Here is an 18,616-nt window from a genome sequence, read left to right on the forward strand (position 1 = left end):
AAATTAATATGGGTAAATGAATCTTTAAAATATTTAGGCAGAAATATTGTGGAGAAACTTTAAAATCTTTTAAGGCAAATTATTCTCCAATGAGAAATAAAATAATAAAAGACTTAGAGGAATGGAACAAATATGAAATTTCGTGGCTAGGTAAGGTAGCCTCGGTAAAGATGATTTTCCTTCCAAAGCAGTTAAGTTTTGTTTCAGTTTCTCTCTGTTGGTATCCCTGACATGACATTAAAACATGGTAGGATTTGCTAATAAAATTCATAAGGAAATATAAAAGACATAGGATGAGTTCTAAAACTCTGTATAAGCCAGCAAAGTGAGGTGGACTAGTATTCCCTAATTTGGTTGATTTTATTAATTAAAGAATTATGCATCACAATTAAAAGATGAGATCATTTCGGTTAACAATAGACCATCCAAACACTGGGCAAAACTTGAACAAGAATAATGCCCAGATATAGTTATTCATAGTGTTGGGTTAAAACGAAATTTAGGTCACCCAAAAAACTGCCTAAAACACTCATTCATCCAGACCACCTCAGCAACTTTGGATAAATTTTTTAAATTCCTGTTCCTAGGGCACTCTTTGCTACTTTCATTAATAATAAGGAATTTATCCTTAGGAAATATTTATGACTATTTATTGCGGGAAATAGCTAAGATTTGGATAGCTGTTCCTGGATCCTGATATGAATCATACCAAGATATAGGTGATAATGTAAATAATCCTGTATTTTCAATATTTACAAATCAAACATTTTATTGTGAAATCTGGTTACAGGATGGCTCTATATAGACCTTTAACCCCTTTTGAGGAGTTGACCTAGGAGCAGGCTGCAATAAAGGTTTAATTTCTAAGATATATACAACTTTGATTTAAAAAGATATTAAGAAAACAGCTGAGATGAAAAGATGGCCAAGGGATTTGGACAAAAAAATTGATCTGGCTAAGGGGGTCTCTGTATGGGAAAGGGGATATATATCTTCAATTTGTGTAAACTCATAAAAAAAATATTATAAATTACTGTATATCTGATATTTGACTGTAGTTAAGATCCATCATGTTTTTGCTATGAGACAGTCACTTTGTTCAAGGGGGTGAGGGGAAAAGGAAACATACTTGCATGTATGGTAGTTGTGTCTGAGAATTAGATGGTTATGGGAGGAAATTATTAAAAAGATTCATTGTGTGACAAAATGCCAGCTGCTTATGATTCCCTGACCTGCTAACTTAATGCTCCAGTACAGGATCTATATTTTAAACGGAGCATAAATTACTTTTTTTATTGTTAGTACTTAGACATGATATTGCACATTATTGGAAAAATGTGACTTCTATAGAATTGTGGTATAGCAAAATATGGACTGTCCTTGTAATGGGAATGCTTTCACACCAAAAGAAAGCACCAAAAAGAGGAAAGGTATTTAGAAATTTGGTCACCCTTTTAGTGTACTCAGAGGAGAAGGGCTGTCCCACCAGCAAGCTAGAATCTGAAGTCATGTTCTTTGAATATTAACCTGATCCTGCATAAGTAACATAAGATATAGTATGTTAATGTTTTATTGCAACTTTGCCATAATAAAAAGTTTCAAAAAAGAAAATACAAGAGAAACAGTAGTAGAATTTAGCGTTGCCTGAAAATACTGGATGAGGATACCTGATCGGTTATGTAAAAATACTAATTGCAGAGTTGTTAAATCTAAGCTCTCTGGAAGAGGTGAAAGTGGACTGAGTGCACGGGGTGCTGTTCCTTCCACCTGAGCCTAGTAACAGACCTAGGAAGCTGGTTACTAAATGTCATCATTATCAATAAGTTTAATTGGTGCGGGCTAGAGCTGGGTGTAACATTTTGGACAAATGGTTTATTTGCCAAAAAATGCAGTTTCAGTCATCCTGAAACTATTTGTGAATTTGACATGAATTCACCAAATGGTTTCAGGTCGTTTCTCTTCCTCTCCCCCCCCCCTCCCCCTCCCCCCCCGCTGCCTGTCCCGGACTCAGATGCCATTCACAAAATATGGGGAGGGAAGAGGAGGAACTGGGCATGGTGCTGTCTTCCATCTAACTTCTAGCCCAGTGGTTAGGTCATTCAGTTGGTATGTGGGAAACCTGGGTTCAATTTCCTCCTCTGCCTTAAGTACAGGCAGAATTTCAACTTGGGCCTCCCACACTGCAAGAGAGCACACCAGCAGTGGGATATGCTTATGTGCAACTCTCAATTTGTCCAGTTGAAGCTATTCCATTTTGTATAAATAATTAATCACGGGATTTAGGATTTGGAACTTGGGTCTCCCACATCCGACTTGATTGCCCTTACCGTCAGTCTATAGAGTTATTGACTAGAGAAAGAAGGTGAGAATGAGAATTCAAGCACATTTATCACAGAAATAGAACTTACAGTAACACATCAGAAAATAGTTTTAGAGATCGATTATGTGATATTTTTGTCTAACTCAAACCTTCCCCGAAGATTAGTATCCAAAGAAATCCATGACTTTGGAACAGTGTTTGGCCTTAAAGAAAATTCTCATATCTGGAATGCTACTTATAAATTGCCAAACTTGGAGAAGTCATTCTTCCAGAAAACAGTTGGATACAAATGGGCAACAGATTCTATATGAACACTGGGATTTATAATCTCTAAACAACCAGGAAGAACTGTACAATTTAAATGTCAGCAATGTGGAAAAAGATTGGAAGTGCTGAGGGAAGGTTGCAATTTCTTGGTTAGGAAAAAAAGCCAAGTCAAAATGAATATTTTGTCAAGGATACCTTTCTTAGTTCAAAATCTTCTTATAATTGTCCCAGATAAAATTCTAGTAGGAACGTAGGTAATGTTAGACTTTATATGGAATTAAAAAAAACAAAAAGGGCAGACATAAGTGCAGCTACTTTATATAGTCCATTAAACCAGGTGACTTAGCAGCTCCAATACTATAGAGTATCATCAAACCAGCCAACTTAAAGAAGCAGTGGGTCACAACTGAACAAGAAAATTGTGCCCATATGACTATTAATAGGCTGCCATAGATTAATTAAAAAAAATATCATGCCCTCCAGAAATGTATACATATCCTTTAGCAAAAGTTACTTTCTGGGTTTGGGATAGAACTAGAGATAAAATCTTTTCCTTTGCCCTGGACATCCATTGTAAATAATCCAGATTTTAACCCAAATTACAAATCAGAGTTTTCAAAGTTTGAGAGTGATCTTGAGTACATACAATTGGCCAGCTATTCATCAAAGGAATTTTTTTAAATAACTTATTTAGAAATCAAAACCAACTTTAATTGCCTCTCTCCCCCCTGGTACCAGTACCTTCAAATTAAGTATTATGTTTCTCAACTTTCTAGTAAAACTGTTTTATGGAGAAAGTTAACTTTAATAGAAACAATGGTTTCTGATTGATTAGTTTATATATTTGTTTGCTTCCTAATTGATATCAGTCTTTACAGACAACTTTCCTAATATCCATACATGACACCAGGAAACAGGATTTGTATAGAGAGTTACCTCAGGGGAATGGGCTTTGATATGAAAAAGAGGACGTGCAACCTCAGTCTGGAGTCATTTTAAAAAAAAAGGGGGGTTAAGACACTCTAAGTAGTAGTCAGGTTAAAATAAATAAACAAACAAACTGAATTGGAGATACATATTGGAGAAATTGTGGTCAAAGAGATAATTTTATGTATTTTTTGTATGGACATGTCCAGTAATCAAAAAGTACTGGGATGTGAGTCATAACCAAATACTACATATTGTTGGATATTTATTGTCAAATAATCCCTTGGTAATTCTCTTGGGACCTCCTAATGAAAATGATGCTCAAAAAAATGAAAAATTAATCTCATCTGCTGGTAACTTGACTACTGATGACCCTGAAAGTGGAATGCTTAAAATAGGAAGTTGTTATGGAAAAATTAATGCATCAGTTACACAGCAAAATAGAGGACAAATATATACATCAGTGGTTCTCAACCCATGGGCCTCTTGTGTCCTAATCAGCACACAACTGTGGCCCATGCGACATCCTCAGGGCCATACAGTAGTATATATATTGGGTGGATGCTGCCCACATAACTCAGAGAGCTGCATATGCAGCCCATAATGGTAAATAGGTTGAGAACCACTGATACACATAGATATTTGTATGTTCACCTGCAAAAAAAACCCAACCCACATCTGTCCAATTTTTTAATATTAATATTTGATAGACACACCTAGTTTTGATAGGTTTGAGTAGAATCAGTGTTTTCACTTTATTTAATAAAATCCCCAGAAACAAATGTAGTGGGTGGGGTAAAGAGGCTCACTCTGTAATATGGCAATGGTACCCCTATCAAATAGAGAGAGTTGACTATATATTACTCTGTAATGTTTCTCTAAACAAAAAGGAGGTGTAGTATTGTAATGATTGTTTGTTTTTCTAATGTTTATAGGGCAATGATTTGTAACCTTTTTAAAACTTCCTAAATAGTTATAAAAAAGAACCACCTATGATTGTCTTCCTAATCTTTTTAATGCTATAATATCGTGCATTGAGAATGGTTGTGATAGACCACATCTTTCCCTTTAAATTATTGTTCCATTAACTGCAAACAGTAGACCCAAAGAGTGGGGACAATGTAAAATGTTGAATTTAATTGTAGGATCTTCATTGTCCTCTGCGTGGTATAACTTGCATAGGAGACAAATACAGACATTTAACTTGTGGAGTTTCTACTCATTTTTCTGTCTGGGGACATTCACACTTTCCCTCTGCCTGGTAGAAGAAGCTAGGAATTCCATCCTCAAAACTTGTTGATCCACTGCAGTCCATGGGAGGCAAGAGATATCTGTATTGATACTCCTTGTCTCCTCTCTCCTATCCATAGCAGCAAATGCTGGCCATGGGAGAACACTGCTGCTGTTGATACCTACTATATCTCCAAATTGACCCAAAGGGTCAGAATTGAGAGGTAAACAGCACGAGTAAATACAGTCTACTAACTGTATGATAGAAATAGAGTAGTGTTTCTTAAATTGATACTTTCAATAATCCTGTTTGGTTTTTTTTTTTTAACTGTGTACAGAATTGGAGAAGATGTTAGATGGCTCATTTGGTGAGATGAATGTCTTGGAAGATAGATTTCACATTCCCATTAAATCAGGTGGGAACCAAATGGTACCAAATGCCCTGGAAGATGGAGAGATGCATGAAATGACCATAGATATTCCAGATGGAGGGGATCATGTTCTTTCTGTATGTCATACTAGTGGCAAACATGGAAGTCTACAAGAAGTGAAAACAAGCAACTGGACTAAGAAAACACACTTTGATAAAATGACAGCTGTTTTATTTCAAGAAACTAATGAAGTGGGGAAAAATTTTGAAGATGCTTGTTTTATAAGGTGTAAAAGAGATTTGGATTCACCTATGTGTGAGCTATTTACAAGTAACATACCAACTAATAGAATACAGAAGCCTTCAGAAAATAGAACATTTACAAGAGAGGATAAGCCATCTTCTTTAGCCTCTCAATGGTCTCAGCTGGACTTATCTGGTTTAGATGTAACACAGCTGGAAAAAATGTCCACCTGTGATACCTATTCACCATCCAGATTTTGTAGCAAGAAAACATCAGGAGACAAACTGGCACTTATGACCAAAAAATATGCTAACTTCAGTACTTTAGAAACATCTTTATTGAACACTTCAAGTCTAATAAAAGCAGAAAAGTTGTTGAATATCAATTTGTCAGAAAACATGGAGGATGAAACAGAAACTTACGAGAAGCACTCAGCCTCTGAAACCTCTGTAATACATTCTGTCTCTTTGAGTGGTCAGGATTCACCTTTAGAGAAAGGATGTGCATATGAAAAGGTTTCTAAAATGAACTTTTTAGACTGTAGTTCCTTCTTAATGGAAAATACAAACTTTACAGAATACCCAGAAGTCCATAACAGCTGCTTTCGTAAACATTTAAAGGAGCATTCTAAATCTTCCATAAATGATGTTATCTCTTACCCTCTTATATGTAATGCTTCAACTTCAAAAAATCCGGCTGGCACAAAATGGTCAACAAACAATGAAAACACCCCCAGGAGGTCTGGCTTGAAAAGCATGAGTGTGCTATCCAGCTTGAAAAAGAAACCAAAAAGATTTATTTATACAATAAACAATGTTTCCCCATATCAAGAGGAAAAAGTCCAGAAAGAAATAAAAGCAGCCTCCTCTATTCATTCTGCATCATCTGATTCAGAGTTTGAATCATGTACCTTTAAGGGTCCTCATACGGCCAATAATGATGATCAAGGTATGTCTTTTAATTATTTTCACAGGGTGAAGTGTTTTGTTTTGTTTTTAAATTAAATTTACCTTTTGCTTCACCTTCACAGTTCAGTATCAATCTGAAGGGAATGGTAATTCATAAGATTGGTAATGGGATCTGATGATGATAAATAGTGACAGAAGAATATTACCGTTTGAAAAGGGTCTGGTTAGTCTATGTGAAATATACTGTTCTCAGTCTAGTTTCTAGAAGAAAAGTTTCCACCTCAAATAAACTATTGTCATTGCTGACAACTTTTTTTTCACCGTCTCCAGAAGTGACTGACTGGGCATGAAGTATTCTAGAGAGAGAACTTTAGGTCAGGGTTGATGAACATTAGTGAAACAATACGGGGAACATTGTACTACCATTGTATCCTTTATGTATAACTAGAGAGCTCGAATCTCCAGACCTTTCCATCTGGTACCTTTCAGGAGCACTAAAACACTTACCATAATCCTGGCAGATATTTTTTTAACTTATACAGCTGTTGTGATGTACATAATTTCCTTTAAAAAGCTGTGAATTTTTAAAAAAATAATTAGTTCAGATTGGGGAGCTAAGGATCCCTCTTCATGTGAAGCTCTTATCACAGCATCCATGTACTGTGACTTCACAAGATGGACACCTATTCCTCTATTTTTACAAAAGCATTACTTGATTTGTGATCACAACTTACGATATTTTAACTGCTGGCTATTGATTTCTATTCACTGTAAAGTGAACTATCGGACCATGATTAAGGCATATAAGGCCATGATCCTGCAAATGCACATTTGAGGTCAATCAGACTAATGGTAATACTGTACAATAAAGTATGTGGTTGAATATTAGGTAAAAGTTTTTCACTAGGAGGGTGGTGAAGCACTGGAATGGGTTACTGAGGGAGGTGGTGGAATCTCCATCTTTAGAGGTTTTTAAGATGCAGCTTGACAAGCCTTGGCTGGGATGATTTAGCTTTGGTTAGTCCTGCTTTGAGCAGGGGGTTGGACTAGATGACCTCCTGAGGTCCCTTCCAACTCCGATATTCTATGTGCATAGGTGTTTACAGAAGTGGGGACAGAGTTGTATTGAAGAGCTAATTTAATTTAAACTTCAGTTTATTTGAATAAGTGAGAAGTACTTTGTATTTTCTATTTATTGTCATCTGTTTTACAATGTTTTTCATTTCCTTATAGATCTTTTTGTTTGTTCTGCTGAGAGAAATCATTTGCTGTCAGATACTGAGGAAAAATCCATGCTATTGAGCAAATATGCCAAAAGAGCAGATAGAATCGATAACTCACCTGTTAGTTCTTTCAATAACAGAATGATATATGAGAACTTGAAAGATGTATTAAAAGATAATAAAAAGGGACATCAACCTGCTTCATCACTAGATTGCTCAGAAACATCTAATGCTCCGAAAGAATATTTAGTGGTTTCCTCAAACAGTAGAAGTGTTTTGAGTATAAAGCATAAAGTTATAGCTACAGCTTGCCTCCTAGCAACAAAGCGTTCCAAAATGGACTTTGATAGGATTGAACATGTGGTTCAGTGCCCAAAGAAAGACGAGGTGGATAGGTGTAGGAATGTCAATTCAAATAATGACACTATTATACTTCAGACCTTTAAGGCTCAATCTGGAGAGCTATCTAGTGATTATAAACACCTGATTGAAATGGAACAGGAGCGAGTATCTATGAAAAATTGTAACTTCAGTGATACATTGAGTGAAATCAATCTTGACATAAGTAAGCACAATAGTGTTTGTTGCAATAAAAAAAAATCAGATGAAGAAAATGATGTTACAGGCCATTTGCCAATAGAAAAATGCAAAGCTGTAACTCTGCCACCTTTGGTAATTAAGCCAGATAAGAATTCTAGCACTATGTTACGCAGAAAGAGGAAAACAGATATAGTTCCATTTTCAAAAGTTATGGCTGCCGAGCAAGAAGCTGAGTCAATTGAAAATGATGAAAATAAGCTTCAAACAGCTACTAACAAGAACATTGTAACTATAGAAAGTGGCAAAAAACTGTTTGATCACAAAGACTGTAGTTCATTACAAGTAGTAATTTCTGAGAAATCTGCCTTGCCAGTGCTTGCATTAAAAATGAGACCTGAACAAATAGTCTCAGACTTTGTTACACAAGATTCTGCATCAACTAGTACTCAGAAAGCAAGACTTGCATATCTATCAAAGAAAGTACCAGAGCCTAATGTAGAAGATAAACATTTCACAAAGAAGGTGATCAAACTTCCTTCTAAACATATTGCATCAGACAAAGAATTATATTCAAAAAAACCTTTATGTTTAAACATCAAGTCAAAAGGAAATCCTGAAGACAAAGGGAAATGGTCAGGACATGCAAGTTTTAATGGCCATAGCTTAAATGAAAGCTTTGGTGGCTTCCAAACTGCTTCTAATAAGCTGATAAAACTCTCTGAAAATAGCATCATAAAAGGCAAAATGTTGTTTAAAGATATGGAACTTGAGTGTTCTGAAGACTTTTCCAGAGAAGAGATCAAAAACATTTCCAATCAAATTACAAAGGAAAATGTTAAGATTTCTCCAGTTGTGGATAATAAATTGGACATTAACCATTCCCATCGTTTTGATTCGCAGGCAAGTCTTGTTGAACCTAAGATTGCACAAGGTATTCTGCCTGAAAGCACTGATTCATCTCTACAAAACTTGCCTAGAAATCAACAATCTCAACTAAACCAAACTTTGACAGCAAGCCAAGAAGCTGAAATTACTGAACTTTCTAACATACTGGAAGAAACAGATAGTCAGTTTGAATTTACACAGTTTAGAAAGCAGAGTAATATGGTGCAGAATAATAGTTCTGAGCTTTCTGGATGTGTAGATACAAATGAAACAACTAACTTGAAGAATATTTCTGATATGTGGCAAGATGCTGATTTTGATGATAGTTTTGAAACTGAAGCCCAAAGAGTAAATGACAAATCTTCTAGTAAGCACAAAGATACAAATGAAAATTCTGCACTGATGGGTAATGTACAAGTAGAGAGAGAGAGTTTCCAGAAAAATAATTGTGAATTGTTTACCTCTACTAACTTGTGCAGAAATGCAAATAGGACATCTGTTGCCCCAAGTTTTTCAGTACCTGCGCAGGACAGTGTTTCTAATTTTGGAGGGTTTAGTTCAGCTGGAGGCAAAAAAATAAATATTTCTAATGAGGTTTTGATCAGATCTGCAAAGTTGTTCAGTAACCTGGATGATGATGATGAGATATTTAAACCCACTGAGATGAATCTTAGAAGTGGCTATTCTAATAGACATATGACTTCTAGTAAGAATATTTCCAGATGTATGACAGAAAAAGACTACTATTGTGGAGAAAGTGTAAAAGATGCAAATGCTGAATACCAAAATGCACTGAAAAATAATGAAGATAATTTTAATACATTTATGAAAATATATCCTGAAAATCAGGCAAAAAGTATAAAAAATATTGGTGAAAATGTTCATATTTCTACTAGTACCAGAATTAATAATTTAAAATTTAAGTATTCTGTACATAAGATGGAAAATGGTCCATCATCTAGTGAAAACCACAATCAGCATCTGAACATCTCAAAAAAATTAATAAACCAGATAGACACTCAGGCTCAGTATAGTTTACAAGAAGGTTTGTCAGACCTAACATGTTTGAGCGAAGCGTCTAAAACTGAAGAAATATTAACTTTAAATATTTTAAATGAAACAGAACTGGATCCTGATAAAAATGAAGAAAAGATACAAAATCTAGATGATTTTCGAACTGCATCTAGCAGTAATGTATCAGTCTCCCAAGCACCAGTGGATAAACTACATTTGTTTGTTGAAACATGCACAGAAAAAGAACAGGATAATATTTCATCAAATTCCAATAGGCAAATGACAAATAGTATAAACAAGAAAGGAATAGATGCTACTTCTGTCAAAAAAAACATTAATGTGAACCAAAACAAACCCAAAATAGGCTCTGACCATCAACAAATCTCCATCCAACAAGACACAGATTTTGAAATAAAAAATATAAAACAGAACAATATAACAGGTTTCCATACTGCTAGTGGCAAGAAAGTTCTAATTACTGACGAATCTTTGGCAAAAGCAAAACAAATTTTTGCGGAAGAAAATGTTTTCCTAGAAAATAAGCATAATATTAGTAATTTTCAGGACACTGAGATTCAGGCTTTAAAAAAAAGGAAATGTAACAAAGAATTTATAAAAGATTGTGAGTTGTTTTCAGAAAGTACTTCTAAATATCAAAAAATGCTTACCCTTACAGGTAACTTTGTTTCTAAAGAACTTGAAGATCCATCTAAAAATATATTAGATGATAGTCTAATTAAACAACCTGTTGATGTTGAAACTGCGAAAAAACTTTCAGTAGAGGTACATTTATCTGCTAATTTAGACAAAGAACCTGAAGAAAATTCAAAAACTTCATTTTCAGAAAAGCCTTTTGGTGTGGCCTTTAGAAAGTCAGATTTAGGATTTTATACTGGGGATGGCAAAAAAAATTCTGTAAGTGAGGCATCTTTATTTGAGGCAAGAAAATTGTTTGCAGAAGGATATCTGGAAAATAGAACAAGAAAAAACGATGCCTCAAAAAGTACATTAATTGTGTCTGCTTTTGACCAGACAACTACAGATTTGCATTTAAAAGAAGTATCAGATATTCTTGCAGAACACCCCTTGTACATAAATATGAAAAATATTTTAACTGTTAAGGATGACAAAATTAAAAGTCATGATTCCCTTTACTTAACTTATAGGAATGTTTTAGAAAGTAGCTCTTTTCATTTAAAGGGTGATAAAGGGTCTGACTTTCAACATTCAAGTGATTCAAGCCATGATGTGAACTGCTTCCCAGAAAATATGGATAGTGTTTCCCACGATCAGCCACTAGTAAGTCTCACTGCAGACAAAAACAACTTACTTAGTTCTGAAGAAACTTTTCAAAATGAAAGTTATGTGAATCAAAACTGTGATTTAAAATTTCTGGATGCCAACAGCGTTCTGAAAATCTCAGCCACTGAAGTGGCAGGCTCCAATTCAAAGTTTTTTAAGGATGGACCATTTGCATTCAGTACGGCAAGAGGTAAAACAGTCACTGTTTCCTATGATGCACTAAAGAGAGTCCAACAAATGTTTCCAGAAAACTGTGATAAATCTATGAAACACAACAGTGACACTAAATCAGAAACTTTTCAAAATGAAATTGCAACAAATTGCTCTGGGACCTTGAACAGTACTAAGTGCCCTACTTCTGCTAACTCTTTAAGTGTAGAGAAGAATGAGACATATAATTCAGCTATGTGTCATTTTCCCAATTCAAATGAGAACAACTATGAAGATGGACAAGCAATACAGCACAATAGGAATACATCTGCAGATATTGAGTCTGAGCCAAGCCATCAGACATCATGCTTTCAGGTGAATGACACATGTAAATCTAATAAACTAAATCATAGTCGTCGTCAGTCAAACTTTTCTACAGGTAATTATGGTTTTTTTAGTACAGCAAGTGGTAAACTTGTACGGTTATCAGAAGAGTCATTAAAGAAAGCTAGATATCTCTTTTCTGAAATGGAAAATAATAATTTATCAGATCAACAATGTTTGTCAGAGCTGAAATGTGATTATGATGTATCTTCAGTTGGGGACCAAGAAGGAAAGTTTGTTCTAACAGGAAGTATTTCATCCCTTAGGAAATCTGAGGTAATAATATCACAAGAAAAAAGATTTCCAAATCCTGAACTGATTTCAAATACTACTTTTGGATTCAGCACAGCAAGTGAAAAGCAAGTGCTAGTTTCTGAAAATACTTTTCAGAAAATGAAGCAGGTGTTTGAGACTCCCAACAGCAAAGATTGCTTTGCAAATCAACTTAGTTCAAGACAAGATCCTGTAACTGCCTTAAACTCTTCTATTAATTATGTTGGTGCAAACAAAGCAGTAGATGAAACCTCTTTAAAATCCAAAACCCAGGATACCCATAATGAAGAACTTGACTTAACAAACAGCTATCCTGTTGAAATGAAGCCTTTACAAAACATTTGCAATATTAAAATACCTTTGTGTGCACCTCACTGTGAAAAGGATAAGCACCAAACACTATTCAAAAACAGTTTTACCCTTGCAGAGGAGACTCAGTTTTTCGAAAAAGAGCAGCATGGTCTAAGTAGGATGGAAATGGAATCTGAAGCAATTTCATGTAATCCTCCAATTAAAGCAAAGCCGGATGTTTATCATCTTACATGTTCCCAAAGTTCAGAAAATTATTTGGAAACAGAAGCAGTAGAAAGTGCCAAAGCTTTTATGGAAGATGATAAACTCACTAATTCTGGAGTAGAAAATAAAGCAAAAGGATCCCTGTTTGTTTGTAGAAAGAATGATAAAAACTGTCCATTAAATACGAGAACTGGGAAAAGACTCCTAGAAGAAAAAATCTCACTTGGTAGGTGTCTTTAATTTTTTTTTTATTCTAATAAATGCATTTAATTTCATATTTCTATATATGTTAGAGCACTTTGCCATATAACTCATTTAAGCTGATTTTATGTAAGCTAAGCTTGAGCCTGCTTTGCTTGATTGCAATGGCAAAACTCTCCTTGACGTCAGTGATAACTTATCCATTGATTTCAGAAGGAGGACAAGCAGGACTCTTGTTATGAAGCACAAACCAGACTTTAATTATTAATCAGTTCTAAAGCTGCAAATTTTTTTTTCTAATATTTATGAAAGCTACAACTGTCACCTGAAAGCTCTGGCAGATTCTCATAGATTATCACTTTTTACCATAAGGGGCCAGAAGGGTAACCCCTTCCTCCTGGTCTACACAGAAGTTCTCTCTGTGCAGATCTAATCAACTGTGGCTTTGAGCTTATGTCAATCTAATTATGTCAGTGTCTACACTATAGCTTTTCTCCAGCTGATGTAAGTGCCCTACTACGCTGACGACATAACTCCACCTCCATGAGAGGGATAGGGCTTATATCAGTGTAGTTGGGGTGATGTCTGTGTAAACACTGCCTTACTTACATCAGCTATTGGCTATCATTTTTTCAATTTCTTGTCAAAGCTCCCTTCTGTGAAATCAACAAAAAAGTTTGGTGGGTTCCCTGCTGTGAATCCTGTGCCTGTCTCACAGCTAGGGCTGTCACCCTGGGGGAAGGAATGGGGAGCACCAGCTGTGAGCCTGGCTACCGCCTGGGCTCTCAGCTCCCCGAGGAGCTAACCAGCTGGAGCCTGGGCTGGTCATCTGGCTGCCGCCCAGACTCCCAGTTCTCTGCTTCCCGCACCCTACTGGAAGTGCTCCCGATGAGGATGCACACCATCGACAGAGGGAGGAGGGTAGTATGGACATGAAAAATCTCAATAATTACTGCAGTGGCTGTAAATCAACCTAACATCGGTTAACTTAATTTTGTAGTGTAGAGATGCCCTGTGTCTAAAGGGGATTTATCCACAGAAAAGGACAGGTAGTGTTTCCACGTGCATCATTTTGTGTCTCATCAGTGGAGAATAGCTTTCAGTTGTAGTAAGATTTCATAGGTATTCCACTGGTGGAAGCTCCTTAAATGGATACCTGAATTAGGCCATCTCTACACACCTTAGTCACACCTTCTCCAAAGCTATTTTTAGGGTTTCCTGTAGACTTCTTGCCACCCTGACTGTGCAAGGGAGGTTGCAGCCATCTTGTGCCACTACAGATCACTTTTTGGCATACTAACCCCTCGCTTTCCTTTTTTTGAGCAAGGACCTGCTCCAAAGTTTATAGTAGCTTATGCCCCATAGATGCTGCCATGGAGTGACTCAGGAATATTGTCCTCAGCGAAATCTCCAACAAAGTATCTGTTGTATGACGTTTTAGAAGTACTCCCAACAATGCTACATAATAGTGCCTCACAGGACGAAAGTTTGCAAATCATCAGGATCCAGCCCTTCTGAAAAAGGTTTTAACTATTTAAGCTGATTTAGTAAGAATGGGCAGTATTTAGTATAGTTATGAGAAAGGGCTGCTACCCCTAAATAGACAACCCCAAAGCTTATAAAACAAACTAATCTTTCCCCATATACAAGCTGTTTCTCTTAATGGAAAGTTACTTTTTCAAATTTATGTTCCAGGAGACCCTCCAATTAAAAGACAACTATTACCTGAATTTGACAGAACACAGAATCCCCGCAAATATTTGAAAGCTTCAAAAAGCACTCCAGATGGTAATTTTATTTTTCTTGTATGTATACTACATAGTAAGTTGTCATATTGTGCCATTTGTTCTTCTCTTTTGAATACACCAACACAAAAAAGTTAATGAATTAAGATTGTTTAAGCAACAATACACTCATGAAAAATCAAGGAAAATCAACAAAAAATCAACAGCAACACAACAGTCATGAAAAATCAAGGAAATCACCATTTAAGCAATATTAACATCCATGCTAACCTGAAATAAGATGTCTTGCAACACAAATATAATACTGAAGTATATTCACCTCTGGAACAAACTCTTTCACTTCTAACATGCAACCATCCACAATGCATTCATCCAGTATCAAAATCTTACACAGACTCTCAAACTGCAACCTCAGTAAGATAAGAATACTTTACCAATAGGTGCATTTTTATGTTAAATTGTGTATTATTATTTCTACATAAAAATTTGGAGGTCTGAGTTAAAACATGTTAACCCCTAAGAGTTTTTAAGGAACAGAGCTGCATAAGTGGCAGAAGGCATTCTTCAGAGCAGCAGCTACTTGAAACTTTAGAAGCAGTGAGGAGCGTAAAACAGCCCATAGTCTACAGATCAACTGATGACTTGGAAGCAGTGTCCTTTAATAAAGGGTGATGTGATAGCAGTAGATAGCTTTTGGAAGCATTTTACACATTCTACCAATATCCCTTCCCTCTTGCGCTGGTTGAGCTTCTGCCAATTACTTGTAGTTCAGATACTGATTGCAACCACACATTGTGATATTTGGGAGAGGATGCTAATTATGCCTAATGCACTGGAAGTGAAGCCAGGGATTGTCTGCATAATGCTGATGTGAGATTGTGGTCTCTCACAGTTTTTCTTTCCCAATGGCTTCATGTAGATGTTAAAAAGGACGTATTAGGATTTCTAATGGTGTCAAATAAATCATAGAATTCTATGATTTCTTTGACACTATTAGTCTGAGCTAGAATATCAATAAAATTGAACAAAAATAAAAAAATATTTACTCAAAACTATATTCATGTGTTTAAAGTACTGGGATGTGAAAATTCTTTGCTGTCTACTCCTGAGTTAATCTGAAATATAACAGGGCTTAACATTTCAGGTCAGAAAGAATGCCTGTGGACCAGGGAGTTTCTAGCAGCAGGCAGGTGAAAGAGAGAGATCTGTGCCAAAGGAGGCTTTGCTGCTTAGGAAAGAAATTTTGAAGGAGACTGCCTCCTCTTTTTAAATATAGTTTCTAGTGGTGCTCTTGGGCATGCAGGGAGCTCTAATAACAAGAGCTGCTCCCACAATAACAGTAGTTGCTCAGGTGTTCAAGCTGAGAAGCACATCTGTGCTTACTTGTCAGCACAGCAAAACTTACTTTTCACTCACTAGTAGTAAACTAGGAAACCTAAACATTGGTCTCTTTAAAAATAAAGAGAATTTTATATAAAATCAGTTATTTTCCTTAAAAATAAAAAGGGAAAAGAACTGTTTACCCATTACGTAGATTTGTGTGTATTATTTATATACATATATGTACACAAACTGTTACATGTTCCAGAAACATATGTGCCATTGAAACATACTATGCTTTAATTATTTTTCAGGCACAATCAAAGACAGAAGAAAGTTTATGTACCATATTCCTTTAAAACCTGAAACGTGTGGTCCTTTTAGGTAAGAAAAAAAATCTGTAGTATAATTTTAAGGTTTATTTCTAAATAAATTGCTTAACAGAATATGGAATGAATATGTTCTTGTTGATTGATTTTAATCTTACTATAGTCATTTGCCATACAATTTTCTAAAAAATGCTAAACCAATTTTAATACAAAATACACTGAAACATCTACATTTTTGCCTTAATATAACAATGCTACAATATTCCATGGAAATTCTACATATGTGTTCAGATTTAATTTTTCCATAGATATAAAATGTTGTATTAGGTAACCTGATTTCTTTTAAGTAATAAAGCATTAGCTAGTTGTAAGAATTACTTTGAGACTGTAATTGAAAGTTGTTTACTAAATGGGGGAGGCTAGTAGGTTAAAAAAAGAAAATTATAAAGAATGGCAAATTTTTGGTATGTTTTGTGTGAAAATTTACTGATAACCAAGCTCAATTATATGTTCAATATTTTCATCTATACAGTGCTACTAAACAACATCAAGACATCAAGAATCCTAATCCAACTCCATCAGACCAAGGTTTTAAAGGACTTAAATCTAAATCTGATATTTTTCAGCATCATGTTTTAAGACAGTCTTTAAGTGATACACCAAGTTTTCTTATTCCATGTAATAAGATTTCCACTGAAGAAAATGAGAAAAGGAAAAATCTGCCTGTGTTGAGCAAAACTGCAAAAACTTTTGTTCCACCTTTCAAAGTTAAGTCAAATGTTTCTACAAATGAGCAGCATGGCAGCAAAAGACTTGACTCATTAATTAACAAGAATATGAATAGAGATAAGGAACTAAAAGAGGTCACAATTCTACAAAACACTGGCAAGGCTGAAGATTATCAGTCAGAAGAGAGAGATTGCACCAAGCAAGCCACAGCATATAATTTAGGAAATGGAGATCGTGATTCAGGTATTTTTAGGCAAAGGTTTTTGAACATTTAGGTGTTGTGAGCAGTAATTGTCTATGACCCTGAAGCTTTTTGCACATCATTGTGAGTTTATTGATTTTATTTTTAAAACTACATGTAGGCACATTAGGAAATAGAAATTTAAAAGTAAAAATCTATTTTCAATACTTGATTGATTTGGTCTGTTATATTCATAATGCTGCATTTTCATTGATATGTACATTTTTAAAGTCAGTCAAGGACTTGCTATACTTTTGGACACAGCAATGCTTAGAAAATAAGTTGTGTGACAGCTCTTTGAATTTAACTTAACATTTGTATATACATATTTTTGTTTAACATAGAAAATTCTATGTGGTGTATAGAATGGTCACTTGTAGTACATTTTAATTATTTGTATGTACATACACATTTATTTTGTTTGCTAATATGTTTAAAATTTAAGTCCCATCTTGCCAAATGCTCACGACCAGCTTTTTCCAAGAGGCAGAAGGGAATTAGGTACTCAGCTTTCAGTTGGAGTTGGGCTTACCTCTTTTAAGCTTCTTTGAAAATCCCAGTCAGTGTATATAACTTCATTTATATGAGTAGTCCAGATTTCTTCAATGGGACTAATTATGTGCATAAATTTATACACGTCTCTGATTGTTAGCAGAGTTAGGCCCATTGTTTACAAGTAAAAGGACTCTTCTTTTTAACATTTCAAGATTATGGATTCAGAAATCATTGACTACTTTTCATTTATTCAATGTTTTCAACAAAAACTTAGATGCTAGAATAAAAAAGTGTTTAACTTTGTTTGAAATGCACTTGTTGAACTAAACATTTTAAAATATTTTAAATGAATGGTTCTTAAAAAGTTTTGATTCTGTATGCTTATACTATGACAAATTCTAAAAATCATTATGCTAACTTAAAAAAAAAAAAAATACTTGTTACCAATCTGCTTTTTTTGCATTGAGTTCATATCCTAAATTAACATACATCTTAAACAGGATTTGATGTGTATTTTTTTCCTAGAAGATTTGATGGAAATGATTGCTAACCTTCACTGTGCCAGAAATCTGCAAGAGATGAGAATTAGAAAGAAACAAAGGCAAAATATTCGTCCACAGCCAGGCAGTCTTTATCTCATAAAAACATCTGCAGCAAAAAGGATCTCTCTTAAAGCTGCCGTAGAAGAAAAATCTCCTAGTACTTATTCTGTTGAACAGGTGGGTCTTTATTGTATTATATGTTTCACAAGGTTTAACTAATTTTGAATACATGCAATATGAGAGTCTGCTTGGATATTTTAGTCCAATCTTACAGCAGTACATTCACAAAGGTTGTTAATTACAATAAAAATAAATAAATTTAACTGGTACATGCAATCATTTTTGTTTTAAGAAATCTTGTATCTCTGTAGCCCTTCAAAAATATTGTTACGAAATAAGAGGAGAGCAAATTACAAAGGTGAAGCAAGGAGCTGTAAATGCGCTAGTGTGGTCTAATTATG

General features: G+C 35.0%; 1 protein-coding gene across 1 annotated transcript in view; it reads left to right on the forward strand.

Moving 5' to 3' along the window:
• The window catches only part of BRCA2 (BRCA2 DNA repair associated), a 91,078-nt gene that overhangs the window by 31,770 nt on the left and 40,692 nt on the right, over positions 1–18,616 (forward strand). The window contains exons 9-14 of the mRNA XM_067562957.1: positions 5,083–6,306; positions 7,500–12,779; positions 14,450–14,542; positions 16,134–16,203; positions 16,681–17,120; positions 18,139–18,332. Of these exons, the coding sequence (XP_067419058.1) occupies positions 5,083–6,306; positions 7,500–12,779; positions 14,450–14,542; positions 16,134–16,203; positions 16,681–17,120; positions 18,139–18,332 (7,301 nt within the window). The remainder of the gene's footprint in view (positions 1–5,082; positions 6,307–7,499; positions 12,780–14,449; positions 14,543–16,133; positions 16,204–16,680; positions 17,121–18,138; positions 18,333–18,616) is intronic.

This window comes from Emydura macquarii, unplaced genomic scaffold, assembly GCF_026122565.2.
Source record: "Emydura macquarii macquarii isolate MOO-44397 ecotype Brisbane River unplaced genomic scaffold, CSIRO-AGI_Emac_v2 contig_2473, whole genome shotgun sequence".
NCBI classification, from domain to species: Eukaryota; Metazoa; Chordata; order Testudines; family Chelidae; genus Emydura; species Emydura macquarii.